Raw genomic sequence first — 16,301 nt, 5'->3', positions numbered from 1 at the left:
CTACTTGGAAGACTGAGGCAGGAGGATTACCTGAGCCCAGCAGGTGGAGGCTGTGGCGGCCATGAGTGTGCCACTGCTATCCAGCCTGGGTGATAGAGTGAGACTCCAACTCAAAACACTAAAATAAAAAAAATAATAATAATAATATTAATTAAGTATTTCTTTGGTCAGGTGTGGTTGCTCAAGCCTGTAATCCTAGCACTTTGGGAGGAAGAGGCAAGAAGATTGCCTGAGTCCAGGGGTTTGAGACCAGCCTGGGAAATTTAGTGAGACCTCGTCGCTACAATAAATCAAGAAAACTTAGTCTGGCACGGTGGTACATGCCTGTAGTTCCAGCTTCTTGGAAGGCTGAGGCAGAAGAATTGCCTGAGCCTGGCAGGTGGAATCTGTGGTGACCCTGAGTGTGCCACTGAACTCTAGTCTGGGTGACAGAGTGCAACTCCAACTCTAAATAAATAAATAAATAAATCCGTTGTTTTAAAAAAAAATAGAGGTACTTCTCAAAGTAAAACCTCACAGGATGGTAGGCTATATGAATATATATATTAAGGTAATGAAACATGAAAAGAAAGAGGAGTCTTTATGAGAAAATAGACAAATAATGTATTTATATTAAAGCTCAGTGATGATAATTTCCAATCTGAGAGGAAGATACAACAATAACAAACAAAATAGCAGTCCCAAACATGCCCTTCCCTCTTAATTGAAAGGTCTGAAACTGAGGAAGGAAGCCAAACACGGTGTCTCATACCTATAATCCCAGCACTTTGGGAAGTGGAGGTGAGAGGATTGCCTGAGCCCATGGGGTCAAGACCAGCCTAGGAAACATGGTGAGACCTCATCTCTACAATAAATCAAAAAATTAGCTGGGCGCAGTAGCACACGCCTGTATTTCTAGTTACTTAGAATGCAAGGATGGAAGGATCGCCAGAGCCTAGCAGGTTGACGCTGGGGTGGCCATGAGCCTGCCACTGCACTCCAGCCTGAGTGACAGAGTGAGACTCCAACTCAAAAAAAAAAAAAAAACCCTGCATATAAAATTAACTAGGTGTGGTGGCACATGACTGTAGTTCCAGCTCCTTGGAAGGCTGAGATGGAAGGATCGCCTGAGCCCAGCAGGAGGCTAGGTGGCCATGAGTGTGCCACTGCACTCCAGCCTAGGCTCTGACTCAAAAAAATAAATAAAATAAAAAATGAAACCGAGGAAGGGCCAAGTGAGCAGGTATACATGCCATTTATCCACAAATGTGAGAGCCTCATGGGGCTAGAAGGCACAAGAAGAGGTACATGGAGTCTCAGAGAGGGAAGACTTTCAGGAAGATGTACAGGCAAAAGGAAAGCGAGTGCAGAGTGCCAGGGAAGCAGAGGAGAGAGAAGCAATTCTGAGAACTATAAACCCATCTGGAAATGTGAGAGGATATCACATGAAGAGTGAAAAAATGGACTAGTAAGGTGAGCAAGGGCTTTGCTACAGAGTTCAGACTTCACCTAAAGGTAGAGGGAGATCACTGAAAGAATTTAGCAAGTGGTTGGACTCAGATGTGCATTGTAATAAGCACAAACAGCTTCAGCTTAAGGTAAGCTTTTGCAAGAATAAGCACTGTCAAATTAGCTGGGCATGGTGGTACATACCTGTGGTTCCAGCTACTTGGAAGGCTGAGGCAGAAGGATTGCCTGAGCCCAGCAGGTCGAGGCTGTGGTGGCCGTGAGCATGCCACTGCACTCCAGCCTGGGTGACAGAGTGAGACTCCAACTCAAAAAACAAAAGCAAGAATAAGCACTCTCACCCTCCCCAGGAAGGCAGTCAGCCCCAGGAGGTCTGACGTAAGGAGTCAGAGGTTATTGTAGGTGTTTCACGTGCCATCATAGCAGTCTGGAATGTTTATCTGGGTCCTATTCAGAAGTGCACCTGAGTTTGGCCATATCAAAAAGTCACCCAAGGTAAGACAAAAAATACTGGCTCTGGCCCTTAATTTAGAATTACTTGAAAGCATTCTCTTTGAACTTCAACACAGCTTAATCACAGCAGGACCCTTTCTAAGTTCCTACTCATCTGCTCAGGTGGTTGCCTAAGCCCTATGGGCCAACTGTGCAACCCTCTGGCCAGTGTCTGCTGCATGCAAAGTTCAAAAACCATATCAGTGCTCACTTAGGCAACACATCTACTAACACTGGAAAGATACAGAGAAGATGAACATGGCTCCTGCACAAGGGTGACCTGCCAACTCTCACAGTATTCCATAGTTAATAAACAACAAATAAAAATCTGATCAGCTAATTAATCATCATAAACTTTTGAGTGACAAAAATGGTCTGTGAATAAAAAAAAATAAAACTTTCAAACTAGATTAATGAATGAGTTCTGTGGGTTGTCAGAGACAACTTAAAAGTCAGATCAGAAACAATGAAGATGTGAATTTTTGCTTAACTTGAAAGGTTCTAGTTTGGTAAGGAGTTGGGTGGAGTGTGGGGAAAGGCTACCGAAGCTTTCCTAGTAGCAAAAAACACTGAGGTAGGACTGCTGAGAGGATGGATTAGTATCAATATGAAAGTACATAGGTATTCACCTAAGGTTTTTTGAGTTCTTTTAAATTTTATTTTGTTTGAGTTAGGGTCTCACTCTATTGCCCAGGCTGGAGTAGAATGGCATGATCACAGCTCACTGCAGCCTCAACCTCCTGGGCTCAAGTGGTCCTCCCTCCTCAGCCTCCTGAAGTAGATGCAACTACAGGTACACACCACCACGCCCAGCTAATTTTTTTTAATTTTCGTTTTTTGTAGAGATGAGGTTTTGCTATGTTGTCCAGGCTGGTCTCAAACTCCTGGGCTCAAGTGATTCTCCCACCTCAGTCTCCCAAAGTGCTAGGACTACAGGTGTGAATCACCATGCCCAGCACAAGTTTTGATAATATACAGAATTCCTTTATTGCTACATTTATGATAGATAATGTCAATTAAGTGCAATAGGAAAGAACTTCAAGAAAAACTGTTGATTCTGATTTCTCATGATTTGTACCAATAAACATGTACATGTGCATACATACACAGGCAAACGCAATTGTAGAAAGACAAAATCAATTACTGTAATTAGCTTTAGGGATGCAATGAAATGGAAATTTGGGAGTAGTAACAAGGAACTGACCTTTTATTCTATGTACTCTGTGCTTCTGTATTGTTCTGCTGGTTTTGGGGTTTTTTTCTGTCACCCAGGCTGGAGTGCAGTGGAACACTCACAGCCACCGCAGCTTCGACCTGGAACTACAGCCATGTGCCACCATGCCTGGCTAATTTTTTTTTATTTATTATAGAGACAAAGTCTCGCCGAGTTGCCCAGGCTGGTCTCAAACCCCTGGGCTCAGGCAATCCTCTCGCCTCAGCCTCCCAAAGTGCTGGGATTACAGGCCTGAGGCACCGCACCCAGCTAAATAGTCTATTCTTATGGGAGAGAATGGATTTTTTATGACTGTTTCTTGTGTAATTCAAAATAAAAGTCACTCTTTTTAAAAATGTGAACATTTGTGCTTATTTCTGTTCTATATATAGAAAAAGACAAAAAAAATTCTTATGCTTGAATAATGACTATTATTAAATTTGGTGTTAAATCATGCCTATAAATCTAAGATTTCATCTGAATTTATAGCGGTGACTCCCCAGTACCTCTCCTAAGCTTACATTGCTCTCTGTGATACATATAACCTGTACTTTTACTCCTAGGTCCTCCAACTTGACTGGGAGCTACCACCTGGGGGCAGAGTTGATGGTTTATTTAACTTGTTTCCCCAATGCCCAGCAAAGGAGGAACCAGTAAAAAGCTTCTCCTTTCAAGCTGCTCATTGTTTACCAAGCCTCATTCCTCAGCAAAAAACTCTACTTCCTCTAAAAATTACAGGACCATAAGCTTCTATAATGCTTGTGAATGGCTGGAGCACTTCTAAGATCTCAGCCAGGGCACTTTGTGATTCAGCTGCATCATCTGCTACAAAGAAAGAAACCTGCCCCCCAGTTTACAGAAAGGATTTGGTTAAAAGTCTGGGAACACCTGCATTCATGGACACATGGCTTATCTTATAAGATTTCCAGGAAAGTTGCTAGAAATCCTACTGGTATTTCTACAACTCCAGGGATCGGCTGTAAGGGAACAGTGACATCCTGCAGATAGATACAGCAGGTGACAAAGTAAAAAGCTGACCAGACCGGGCATAGTGGCTCACGTCTATAATCCCAGCACTTTGAGAGGCCAAGGTGAGAGGATTGCCTGAGCCCACGGGTTCAAGACCAGCCTGGGCAACTTGGTGAGATCCCCATCTCTACAATAAATAAAAAAATTAGTCAATCATAGGGGCATGTGCCTATAGTTCCAGCTACTTGGAAGGCTGAGGCAGAAGGATCACCTGAGCCCAACAGGTCAAGGCTGCAGTGGCTGGGAGTATGCTGCTGCTCTCCAGTCCGGGTGACAGAGTGAGACTCCTACTCAAAAAAAAAAAAAGGACAATTTGGGCTGGCGTGGTGGCTCACATCTATAATCCCAGCACTTTGGGAGGCCAAGGTGAGAGTATTGCCTGAGCTCACGGGTTTGAGACCAGCCTGGGCAACTTGGTGAGATCTCATCTCTGCAGTAAATAAAAAAACTGGCCAGGCATGGTAGCATGTACCTGTAGTTCCAGCTACTTGGAAGGCTGAGGAGGAAGCATCACCTGAGCCCAGCAGGTCGAAGCTACAGTGGCCATGAGAGTGCCACTGCACTCTAGCCTGGGTGACAGTGAGACTCTGACACACACACACACATACACACAAAAGAGCTGGCCAGAAACAGGCAGGCAGAGGGACGCACCTGCCAGAAGGTGGTCTCCACCTAGATTGTGGACTTAGCGGTCCCGTCACTACTCTTTCTCAGAGAGAAGTGTATTGAATTAGAAACAACCGTTGGCCGGGCTCAGTGGCTCAGACCATAATCCCAGCACTTTGGGAGGCCAAGGTGAGTGGATTGCCTGAGCCTGTGGGTTTGAGACCAGCCCCGACAACTTGGCAAGACCTCATCTCTACAATAAAAAATTAGCCAGGTGTGGTAGTACATACCTGTAGCTCCAGCTACTCAGAAGGCTGAGGCAGAAGGATCACTGGAGTCCAGTGACTGCACTCCAGCCTGAGCGACGGAGTGAGACTCCAACTCAAAAAAAGAAAAAGAAAAAGAAACAACTGTTCACCATTAATCCCGGATAACTTCTAAAACTGGAACATCCAGCTATATGTTTCAATCATAGAAGTGATATTTACATGAACTGAGCTACATGTCCACGATGTTTTTTATCTGAAACAATGCCCTCAGTTTTGTCAGGAAACTAGAAAAAAAGGAGTCAGCCAAGAGATGAGGAGTAAAGAAAGCCCAGAAAGGATAGAGTTGTGGAAGTCACAGGAGGAAGCATTTTTTTGTTTGTTTCTTTCTTTCATAACATTTTGTGGTTCTTTGCTTTTTTTTTAAATGACCTTTTTCTTTTGCTCTAACTCAAACAGCAATGTACCTATGGTACAAGTCTGAAAATTTTAAGGAAGAAAATGAACATCAATCTTCAGCCCAACATAATACTAAAAAATAACTACCATTGATATTTTGCATATGAATGCAAATTTTAAAAGCAAATCTGGGTTGCACTATGTATGAGGTCTGACAATTGAGTCCATGAACTTGCCACCGTGCACTTACATTGGCAGCACTGTACAAACAACTCGGTAAGGTTTCATAACCTTAGTATATCAGTGTCTCACAGCTGGGTTTGTGTTGAAGTGTGGCAGTGTCTTGCTGAGTGGCATTCATCGTTGTTCCATGTTTTTGTGTGCCATTGCAAGAATGTCAGAGCTTGAATTACAGTAACAAACATTAAATTTCTTGTTAAAGTTGGCACGAGTGGAAGTGAAATCAGGGACATATTAGTCCAAGCTTATGGGGATAATGCCATAAAGAAAATGGCAGTATACAAATAGATTAAACATTCTTCTTAAGGGAAGAGAAAGTGTCACTGATAAAGAGAGGTCAGAACAGCCAGTAACTAGCAGAACTGACAAAAACATTGCAAAAATTCATCAAATTGTACATCAAAATCATCAACTGTGAGAAACATAGCAGACCAAATAAACATCGATGGAGAAATAGTCAGGAAAATCTTAACTGAAAGTCTTGGCATGAGAAAGCTGTGTGCAAAAGTGCAACAATGCATCAGCTCACACATCACTGTCTGTGTGGGAGTTTAGCCAGTGAACAATTAACCGTATTGAAATATCCTCCCTACTCACCTGCTCTGGTCCCAATGACTTTTTTTCTTTACATGAAGTAAAGGAAATATTGGAAGACATGTTGATGACATTCAGGTCATCAAGGGTAATACGATGACAGCTCTGATGGCCACTTCAGAAAAAGAGTTCCAAAATTGCTTTGATGTGTGGGATGAGGCACTGGCATCAGTGCATAGCTTCCCAAGGGGAGTACTTTGAAGGTGACCATAGTGATATTCAGCAATGAGGTATGTAGTACTTTTTCTAGGACAGGTTCGTGGACTTAGTTGTCAGAACTTTATATTGTGTTGTAATCTGATTTTTCTATTTAATGCTACAAGCATTTTGACATCTTCAAATATTCTACTAAAACATAGTATTTATGGTTGCATAGTATTTCATTAAATGGATTTAATATAGGATATTTCTTCACTATATAAGATACTCATTACAAGCATTATGTAGAAGTCCTAGACTATCCCTCTGATAATTTTCTTTGGACAAAGTATAAAAACAGACGTACTGGGTATGGAGGATAACAATTTGAAATATACTGCCAAACTGGCCTCTGCAGAGTGGGAGGAACCACCTGTATAATCACCTATATAAAATGCTGCACAACAGCCAAGAGATCAAGGTCTGAAACCAGTCTTTGGATGTGGCATTTAGGAAGTCACTAGAAACCTTCAAAGGAATTTCTTAAAGGAAAGTCAATCTTGAGTATTTGCTCTGAGCATTAGTTCTCCATTGCAAACCTGTTTCTAATATCTTATAAAGAGCAACGTGCTTTCAACCACCATCTCTACAGAGAAAGTTTACAAGTCTATTTTCTTTCAGATATTTCTGACACTCTCCCAACTGCTCCTCTGTTAGCTCAATAAATCTAAAGCCAAACACAATACCTTCCCCAAAGATATTGCTCCTTCCTTACTTTTCTATGTCTTGTCAATTTATACCATAAATGGTTTCTTTAATACCCAAGTGCTCAAGGGTTCCACTCATCTACTTCAAGCAATGTATCCAAAATATCCCTTCTAAATACAGGACAATGTTCCTGAAAAGGCTTCTGGTAATCCTTAAACTCCTGGCCTCAAGCTGTCCTCCTACCTCAGCCTCCCAAACACTGGGATTACAGGTGTGAGCCACCATGCCTGGAAAGAGTTCTGGTAACCTATACACATTTGATGTTGTTTCTTAGCACTCCATATCAACACTAGTATATGGTAGCTGCTTAGGGGATCTGGACTAGTTCAAGACCCTCAACAGCTCTTACTTAGATGACTGCAACACCTCCTAACTTACCTCCTCTTCCACAGACACCCTATACTGCTTTTATCATTTCTCTTCTCCTCAAAACCTTTCAGTTTCCTCATATCTAATGAAATAAAATCCAAATTCTAAGGCCTTCAAATCCAACTACAGCCTTCTTCCCAACTTTATTGTCTGCTTCTTCACACAAGTCTTCTGACCAAAGGTCATGATTATAGGACTGTTTCCACTTTGTTCCCCTGATTTTTGTTGCTGCTTTGTTCCCCTGATTTTTGTTGCTGCTTTGTTCCCCAAAAAGGTACCCTTTCCTATCAGCTTCTTTCTACCCCCCCAAAATCCCAATCATTTCATGAGGTTTCCCAACCACTCCATCCCTTAGTGTTCTCCCCTCTCCTTCAGGTGTACTTTCCCAAGGACGGCACTTATGTCTACTCCAGCCATTTGGCATTCAGTCATATATTGCTCAGGGGCATCTAGCATCATTCACTAGGATTACTCATCTAATTTTCAGGTATATATGTCTCTTCTAGATAAGTCTCCTGAAGGGAAGATGTCTCTTTAGCAGCCATAACACAATTGGATATGTAAAGTAAGTGCTCAATATACATTTTTTAAAAATATATACTTTTGTTTTAAGTATAAGTCTCACTCTGTCAGGCTGGAGTGCAGAGGCACATTCACGGCCACCGCAACCTCAACATGCTGGGCTCAGGTGATTCTTTCACCTCAGCCCTCCAAATAGCTGGAACTACAGGTGCATGCCACCATGCCCAACTAATTTTTTGGTTTATTGTAGAGATGAGGTCTTGCCAAGTCGCCCAGGTTGGTCTCAAACTCCTGGGCTCAGGCAATCCTCTAGCCTCTGCCCTCAAAGTGCTGGGATCACAGGTGTGAGCCTCCACGCCTGGCCATATCCAATGTTTTATTTTGAAAAATTTCCTGCGATCTTAATATCAGACAAAATACCCTTTAAAGTATCAAAAATTTTAAAAGATACGGAAGATCACTACATAATGATAAAAGGTTCAATCCACCAACAAGAAATATCCATCCTAAACATATTTGCACCCAACATAGGTGCACCAACTTTTATAAACTTTTATAAAGCAGCTTCAATGTAAACTAAAAAAACGATATTGACTCTAACACTATCATTAAAAAAACTTTACTAACAACCCTAGACAGATAAAGACAAAAAGTAACAAGAAGATCCAGAACCTCAATGTGATGCTTGACAAAATGGATTTTTTTTTTAGTTGGAATCTCACTCTGTCACCCAGACTGAAGTGCAGCAGTACACTCATGGCCACCGCAGCCTTGACCTGCTGGGCTCAGGCGATCCTTCCCTCTCAGTCTTCCAAATAGCTGGGACTGCAGGCAAGCACCACCACACCCAGGTAATTTTTTGATGTATTGTAGAGATGAGGTCTCACAAAGTTGCCCAGACTGGTCTTGAACCTGTGGGCTCAGGCAATCCTCTCACCTCAGCTTCCCAATGTGCTGGGATTATAGGCATGAGCCACGCACCCGGCCTGACCAAATGAACTTAATTGATACCTACAGAACACTCCACCCAGCAACCACAGAATGTACATTCTACTCATCACCACATGGAACATATTCCAAGATGGATCACATTCTTGGCCATAAATCAAGCATAAACAAATTCCATAAGATTGAAATTCTGTCAGGAAACTTCTCAGACTACAGTTTAATAAAAACAAATATCAACACCAACAAAGTTCCCCCAAAACTTACAAAGACATGGACACTAAACATCATGATGCTAAACAACTCCTGGGTCAACATGGAAATCAAATAGACATTAAAAGATACCTAGAAACAGACGGGCTCGGTGGCTCAGCCTGTAATCCCGCGCTTTGGGAGGCTGAGGTGAGTGGATTGCCTGAGCCCACGGGTTCGAGACCTGCCTGGGCAACTTGGCGAGACCTCATCTCTACAATATCAAAAAATTAGCTGGGCATGGTAGCACACGCCTGTAGTTCCAGCTACTTGGAAGGCTGAAGCAGAAGGATCACCAGAGCCCAGCAGGTCGAGGCTGCGGTGGCCGGGAGTGGCCACTGCACTCCAGTCTGGGCGACAGAGTTAGACTCCAACTCAAAAAAAAACCAAAAAAAACCACAGTGAGATACCACCTAACTCCAGTCAGGATGTTCATCATCAATAACTCAAAAAACAACAGATGCTGGAGAGGATGCAGGAAAAGGGAACACTTTTACTCTGTTGGTGGGAGTGTAAACTATCACAGCCTCTGTGGAAAACTGTGGTGATTCCTAAAAGATCTCAAAATTGACTGCCCATATGATCCCGCAATCCCCCTACTGAGAATATACCTGGAGGAACTCAAATCACTCTATGAAAAAGATACCTACACACACGTTTATTACAGCATTGTTCACAATAGCAAAAACATGGAAACAACCATGCTGCCTACTGAAAGAAGACTGGATAAAAAAATGTGGTACATATACACGATGGAATATTACACAGCCATAAAGAAGGACAAAATTATGAACTGCACAGCATCTATCTGTGAGTCATCTATCACGGAAACAAAGAACTGAGTATCACATGTTCTCACTCATAAGCAGACCTTGGACAATTATCATAATACTATTAAGAGAAGGATTGTCAGCAGTGGGAAATAGCCAGGGCAGGGATGAGAGTGGCAAGATTGGCAGCAGTGAGATTCTAGTGGAGGGGGCACATCTCATCAACAAGGGTACCTACCTAATGAACATTTGTATGCATAATCCTGAATTGTACTCCATATCTTTAAAATAAAATTTTTTAAAGTTATTTTATTGATTTATTTATTTTGAGTTGGAGCCTCATTCTGCCACCATGGCTGGAGTGCAGGGGCACGCTAACTGCCACTGTAGCCTCGACCTGCTGGGCTCAGGTGATCCTTCCACCTCAGTCTTCCAAGTAGCTGCAACCACAGGCTGGTCTCGAACCCCTGGACTCAGGCAATCCTCTTGCCTCCGCCTCCCAAAGTGCTGGGATTATAGGCGTGAGCCACCACACCCAGTTTAAAATAAAAAATTAAAATTAAAAAAAAGAGGAAAGAAAAACAAAGAGAAGAGAGTATACTGAAGAAAACACAGATACAGCAACTCAATATTCCTTGAAAACTCTAGGAGTCTGGAACTCATCTGGTGACTCTCACCCTGAGGAGATTATGGCAGAGTGAATGCAGCATGCTGTGGGATGGAGTGGGGGATGGGAGCAGGGTCCCTTTCAACACTCTCCCAGTCAGAGAGTGAACTCCCAAGCTCCCCCAGGCTGTAGAATCAGCCCTGTGGAGTAACTAGCTGCAGCTCTGCCTGGCTCTGCCATGGTCTGAGCTCTCAGGATACGCCGCCTGTTATAGTTATGCTCAACTCACAGGAAGTTCTGACAACAGCTCTTCTACAGGGCCAGCCACCTTGAGACCCAGTGACCTACTTTAGCGTGTATATGAGGATTTGCATGTGAACAAGAGCACACAGCCTGTGATCTAGGCATAAACATAGAGTCCACCTTGGCAGAGTTTTTCTGAATCCCCATGTTTCTGGAAATGTTTCTCCAGGATTGGGATTCTCCACCCAGGCCCCTCATTTCTTCTCTCTTAAAAAAAAAAAAAAGTCTGTGTTCTTCTTTTCTCAATTCAGTACATTTCAGAGAGCTGATGATATTTGAGCTGGGCCTTAATGCACGTCTAAGAGTTCACCGGGCAGATGGTATTTGTTCCTGTGTCCATTCACAAGCATTCATGCCTGATTCTGAATGTCAAGTACTGTGCACGCATTGGGTTTATAAAGACGAGGTCACTGACTTCAAGGAAGATGCAATTTAATGCAGGAGACAGGCATAGAAATAATTAACTATGACAGAAGGTTGAATGGAAGAAGGGCTAAGTAGCATTTGAAATGACTTCTGCCTTGAGATTCAATATGCTGCTCTAAGAGTCTAAGTTGAGCCCCCGGCTACCTGAGAAGTATGTCTATTGTCCTCCGTGTCTTCTGAACTAACTCAATAAAAGTCAATCTGTTAATCCTTCAAAAACAAAAACTTCCAAACATATAATAATATCTATTTTATGACCTGGAAAAAGTGAAGTAGTGATTGTTACATTCTCAGCACCTACAACAGTGCCTGTCTCAGTAACTGTATTTATTTTTATGAATTAGAGCATGAACACGATGGAAGGTGAACAGGCCAATGGGTCCATTAGCAATCAAATTCCAACTGAGCTACAATTTACGTACACAGAATTTTGGCATTACTGTATTCTGACATGAGTTTGGTTCTCAGAATTCTGGGCTTTCCAAGTCTTCATGGACAGGTCTTTCTTCTTTTTTTTTTTTGAGTTGGAGTCTCACTCTGCTGCCCAGACTGGAGTGCAGTGGCCACTCCTGGCCACTGCAGCCTTGACTCGCTGGGCTCCGGCGATCCTTCTGCCTCAGCCTTCCAAGTAGCTGGAACTACAGGCACACGCTACCACACCCAGCTAAGTTTTGATTTATTGTAGAGACGAGGCCTCACCAAGTTGCCCAGGCGAATCTCGAACCCATGGGCTCAGGCAATCCACTCACCTCAGGCTCCCAAAGCACTGGGATTACAGGCTGAGCCACCAAGCCCGGCTGACAAGTCATTCTTATAATGGATTACTTTCATTAAAACCCACCAAATTTCACTCTGAGAGCATTACATTTATTTGAATATTAAGATAATAACCTTTATTATTCAAGGTCATAGTATTAAATTAAGTAACATCACTAAAAAAAGTGTGTGTGTGTGTGTGTGTGTGTGTGTGTGTGTGTGTGTGTGTTTTTGAGCCCGAGTCTTACTCTGTCACCCAGGCTGGAGGGCAGTGGCACACTCCTGGTCACCACAGCCTTGACCTGCTGGACTCAGGCGATCCTTCTGCCTCAGCCTTCCAAGTAGCTGGAACTACAGGCATGTGCCACCACACGGCTAATTTTTTATTTATTGTGGAGATAAGGTCTCACCGAGTTGCCCAGGTTGGTCTCGAACCCGTGGACTCAGGCAATGCTCTTACCTTGGCCTCCCAAAGTGCTTGGATTATAGGCGTGAGATACCACCAAGGTGTATATATTCATTTTCTCCGCTGTTACTTCAAAGTAGTGCTCTAGCTATGAACGTTCTTCAAAAGTTGCAGTGATGGCAAAGATACCATTGCAGTCTGGCTAAAAATATAACCTGTGTTTGTAAGTTCAGAACTTCCTACCTTTGAAGCCAACATTTCCAGCTGTACTGGTTTCACAGAGGCAGTAGGTTTCAGTTGTTTGTTGACATTTGCTGTTTTGGTGGATTGTACTGGTACTTTGGTGTTCTGAGTTTTCTACAAGGAAAAGAAACATGAATAGGGCAGGACAACCAGCATTGTAAGTCAGTGCTATAAGAATCAGCCTGTGTGTGCACACTCAGTTCTCATGGTTGTTACCTTAGGTATGTGTGCTGCTCTGGTTGTAACTCTATTTCCAATTTCTTCTAAAACAGCTCGTCTAAAAGTCACATGTCTCTTAGCTTTAGAATTAACTCCTGTGTCAATATTCTCCAAATCACCGGACACCTAGAAAAAAAAAAGGCAATAAAGGCTTGAGACAATTTAAAATACTTTGCTAATATCAAATACTCAAATATAGAATTTCTTTGGGAAAGGTAACAATTCTATGATCTATTTGCAAGAGGGAAAATATACATTTTAGGAAGTCTAAAAATGCCATTTGTAATTGATAACACCACTCTAAATTAGGCAAATCACTCATCCACCTTATCTATAATAAAGATTCTCTCAATAAACTTGTAAAACTATTTTGAGTATTCAAGTGGACCTGTAAGAGAACTTCAAAGCTTCAAAAATAAAATATTTCTCTTATAGCACCCATATCACATGTTAGAGAACCCTCCCTGTAAATTAAAGGCATATAGTTAGAATTCTTCATTGGTCAGGTGTGGTGGCACAAGCCTATAATCCCAGCATTTTGGGAGGCTGAGGCAAGAGGATTGCCTGAGCTCAGGGGTTTGAGACCAGCCTGAGCAACATGGCAAGACCTTGTCTCTACAGTAAGTCAAAAAATTAGCCGGTGTGGTGGCACTTGCCTGTGGTTCCAGTTACTTGGAAGACTAAGATAGAAGGATTACATGAGCCCAGCAGGTTGAGGCTGTGGTGACTGTGAGCATGCCATTGCACTCCAGCCTGGGCAACAGAGTGAGACTCCGACTCAAAAATAAATAAATAAATAAATCTTCCTTTACAGAAACTGCTAACAAGTACAATTAAGATGAAAAATTAAAAAGCTATAATATTAATAGTTAATAATAGGCCTGGCTGTTTAAAAACCAGATGCTTATTTTGTTGTTATTTTTTATTGGTAAAGTTTATTTTTTTATGCACATATTTTATTTATTTATTTATTGAGTCAGAATCTCACTGTCACCCAGGCTGGAGTGCAGTGGTACACTCATGGTCACTGCAGCCTTGCCCTGCTGGGCTCAGGCGATCCTTCTGCCTCAGCCTTCCAAGTAGCTGGAACTACAGGTGTGCACCACCACTCCTGACTAATTTTTCTTTAATTTATTGTAGAGACGAGGTCTCACCAAGTTGCCCAGGCTGGTCTCGAATCCCTGGGCTCATGCAATCCTTTTGCCTCTGCCTCCCAAAGTGCAGGCACAAGCCACAGCACTAGGCACAAAACCAGATGTTTAAAACTCGTACGCTATTTTATAAGTAAGAAATGTCCCTACATGCATGATCTTTTAGAAATACAGCTTTTTAAAATGAGGTTGTCAAGAATGGACTCTCTCTAACATTAAGGACATTTAGAATGGAAGTAGTTTTCTTGGGTAATATATTTTTCACTCTCAAACTGAGGGAAAGTTGGGATTGTATGAAATAAAAATTATCAGTAGACTGTGACCTGTTAGATAGAACATGCTTAGAAACAATACTTGCTAGGAAAAGCATTTCTTATCCCTGAGAGTTGGGGATCCTAACCCTAAGAAAACTCTGAACCAGAGGTTTGAGTGGATCTGTCAGGACAGAGGGGCCAGGGAAAACTCAAGCCTTCCCTGAATAGAAAGAATTTGATCATTAATAATTTGATAGAATAAAGTAGACAAAAATTTACTTGTCAGTTGGATTTAGATCCACAAAGGATATTAAATACTGAATGTACCCAATCTATTAGGATTCTCAAAAGTCACACTGTTCCATTTTTCCAGTACCAACTGCCAACACAAGTGTTTGAAAGTGTTATGCTTATGGGTTGAAGTCTGGTAATGTAGCTAAGTTTAAATTCATCTGGAAGGGAAAATTGCGGCATTTAACCAGCATTACAGGCAGGGTGATGGAACTCAGGTGTGTCAGGGCTCCTCTAGCTTTCAACAAAGGAAAAGTAGATCCGGGTACACTTCAAGCCCACAGGAAAAACACCCAAGACATCATCATACTTTGATTTCTGCAAAGATAAAATAAACAAATTTGGGCATTTTCCTCCTAGTCTGCCAAACTGGTCCAAATAAAATGCAAAATTTCTATTACACTTGAGAAAAGAAATTGATTTCTTTAAAGAGGACAAACCCATACATTAGTGAACTTGGCCTTGAAGACTTAATGTCCAGAAATAAATGGGAAACTCACGCAAAGGGAAAGTGTGAAAAATCTGAAAAACAGACATGGCTTTGCTTGTCTGTTCCACCTGTTTCCCTCTCCCTGCCCGGAGGTGGGAGAAGGGTAGGAAAGCGCTTCCAAGGTGGCATCTGCAGAGCACTTTGCTGCATACGGAATTCTTTCAGTCTTTCTCTCAACACCCATCACAGATCCCTTGGTTGGCCCGGAGTTATGAGAAAAGGGGAAGGAAATCTCAAGAATCTGCCTCTTCTAGCTCTCTGGAGATAAAGAGCACTTGGGGATCGTTCGATGAGTACTAGACCCAATGCTCTGGAGGCTCACTTGACAGATGCCACCTTGGAAGCGCTTTCCGACCCTTCTCCCACCTCCGGGCAGGGAGAGGGAAACAGGTGGAACAGAGGCGGAGGGAGGCCAGCCACTGAGGACCGGCCGCAGGGTCTGGGACGCGGGGAAACCGGGGAGCCTCGGAGAAGGCAAAAGCAGACTCGGTGGGACTAAGAAACTGGGAGCAGAAGAGAGAAGCCAGAGAGGGGCAGCGGGGCCAAGGGTATCGCCCGTGTGAGGGGGTCGCCGGGCACACTCACCGTCGGGCGTCGGAGCAGCGCCATGAGGGACAGGGAAGGCAAGAGTGCCAGCCCGGCCCAGGAACGGACGCGGACGGGGGTAGGAAGGCAGTAGGGTCCGCGGCGCCGTTAGGACTGCACTCCGGACCCGCAGCGCTGGGATCTTTGGCGAAGTCGCCTTGTTCCGATTCAAATACCGCGCGGCCTGCGTCTCATTGGGCGGCACTGCGCACGATGCGCTCTTCTCACTGGCTAAGACAGGAGGCATTGCCGCACGCTGATTGGCTAGATTTTCTTAGACCCGGTTGGTTGTCATAACAACCGGTTGGGGGTTTTCTTCTTTTTGTTTTCTGGTTTTTTCCTGCCTGCCGTCCTTTTAAAGAAACCCCGGTCTCTGAGGCAAACAAAGATGAGATGTCTCATTGGGAAAGCCGACGCTGGACGCATTGTCTGAGTTTTGACAACGTTTCACCTGTGGATGTCTCTCGACATTTGTACTGGGTGGGCGGAAGTTAGTTCTAGGGAACACCCTGGAAACGCGG

General features: G+C 43.2%; 1 protein-coding gene across 1 annotated transcript in view; it reads right to left on the bottom strand.

Moving 5' to 3' along the window:
- The window catches only part of CCNB2 (cyclin B2), a 29,862-nt gene extending 13,870 nt beyond the window's left edge, over positions 1 to 15,992 (bottom strand). Inside the window, exons 1-3 of the mRNA XM_008061477.2 lie at positions 15,781 to 15,992; positions 13,007 to 13,135; positions 12,791 to 12,904 (exon numbers count right to left, since the gene is read on the bottom strand). Of these exons, the coding sequence (XP_008059668.1) occupies positions 12,791 to 12,904; positions 13,007 to 13,135; positions 15,781 to 15,804 (267 nt within the window). The 5' untranslated portion in view covers positions 15,805 to 15,992. The remainder of the gene's footprint in view (positions 1 to 12,790; positions 12,905 to 13,006; positions 13,136 to 15,780) is intronic.
- Between the last annotated feature and the right edge of the window lie 309 nt (positions 15,993 to 16,301).

This window comes from Carlito syrichta, unplaced genomic scaffold (assembly GCF_000164805.1).
Source record: "Carlito syrichta isolate Samal-C Ts95f unplaced genomic scaffold, Tarsius_syrichta-2.0.1 Scaffold305279, whole genome shotgun sequence".
Taxonomy (NCBI): Eukaryota; Metazoa; Chordata; class Mammalia; order Primates; family Tarsiidae; genus Carlito; species Carlito syrichta.
Note: the sequence above shows the minus strand (reverse complement) of the source record. Positions and strands in the feature narration are given on the sequence as shown.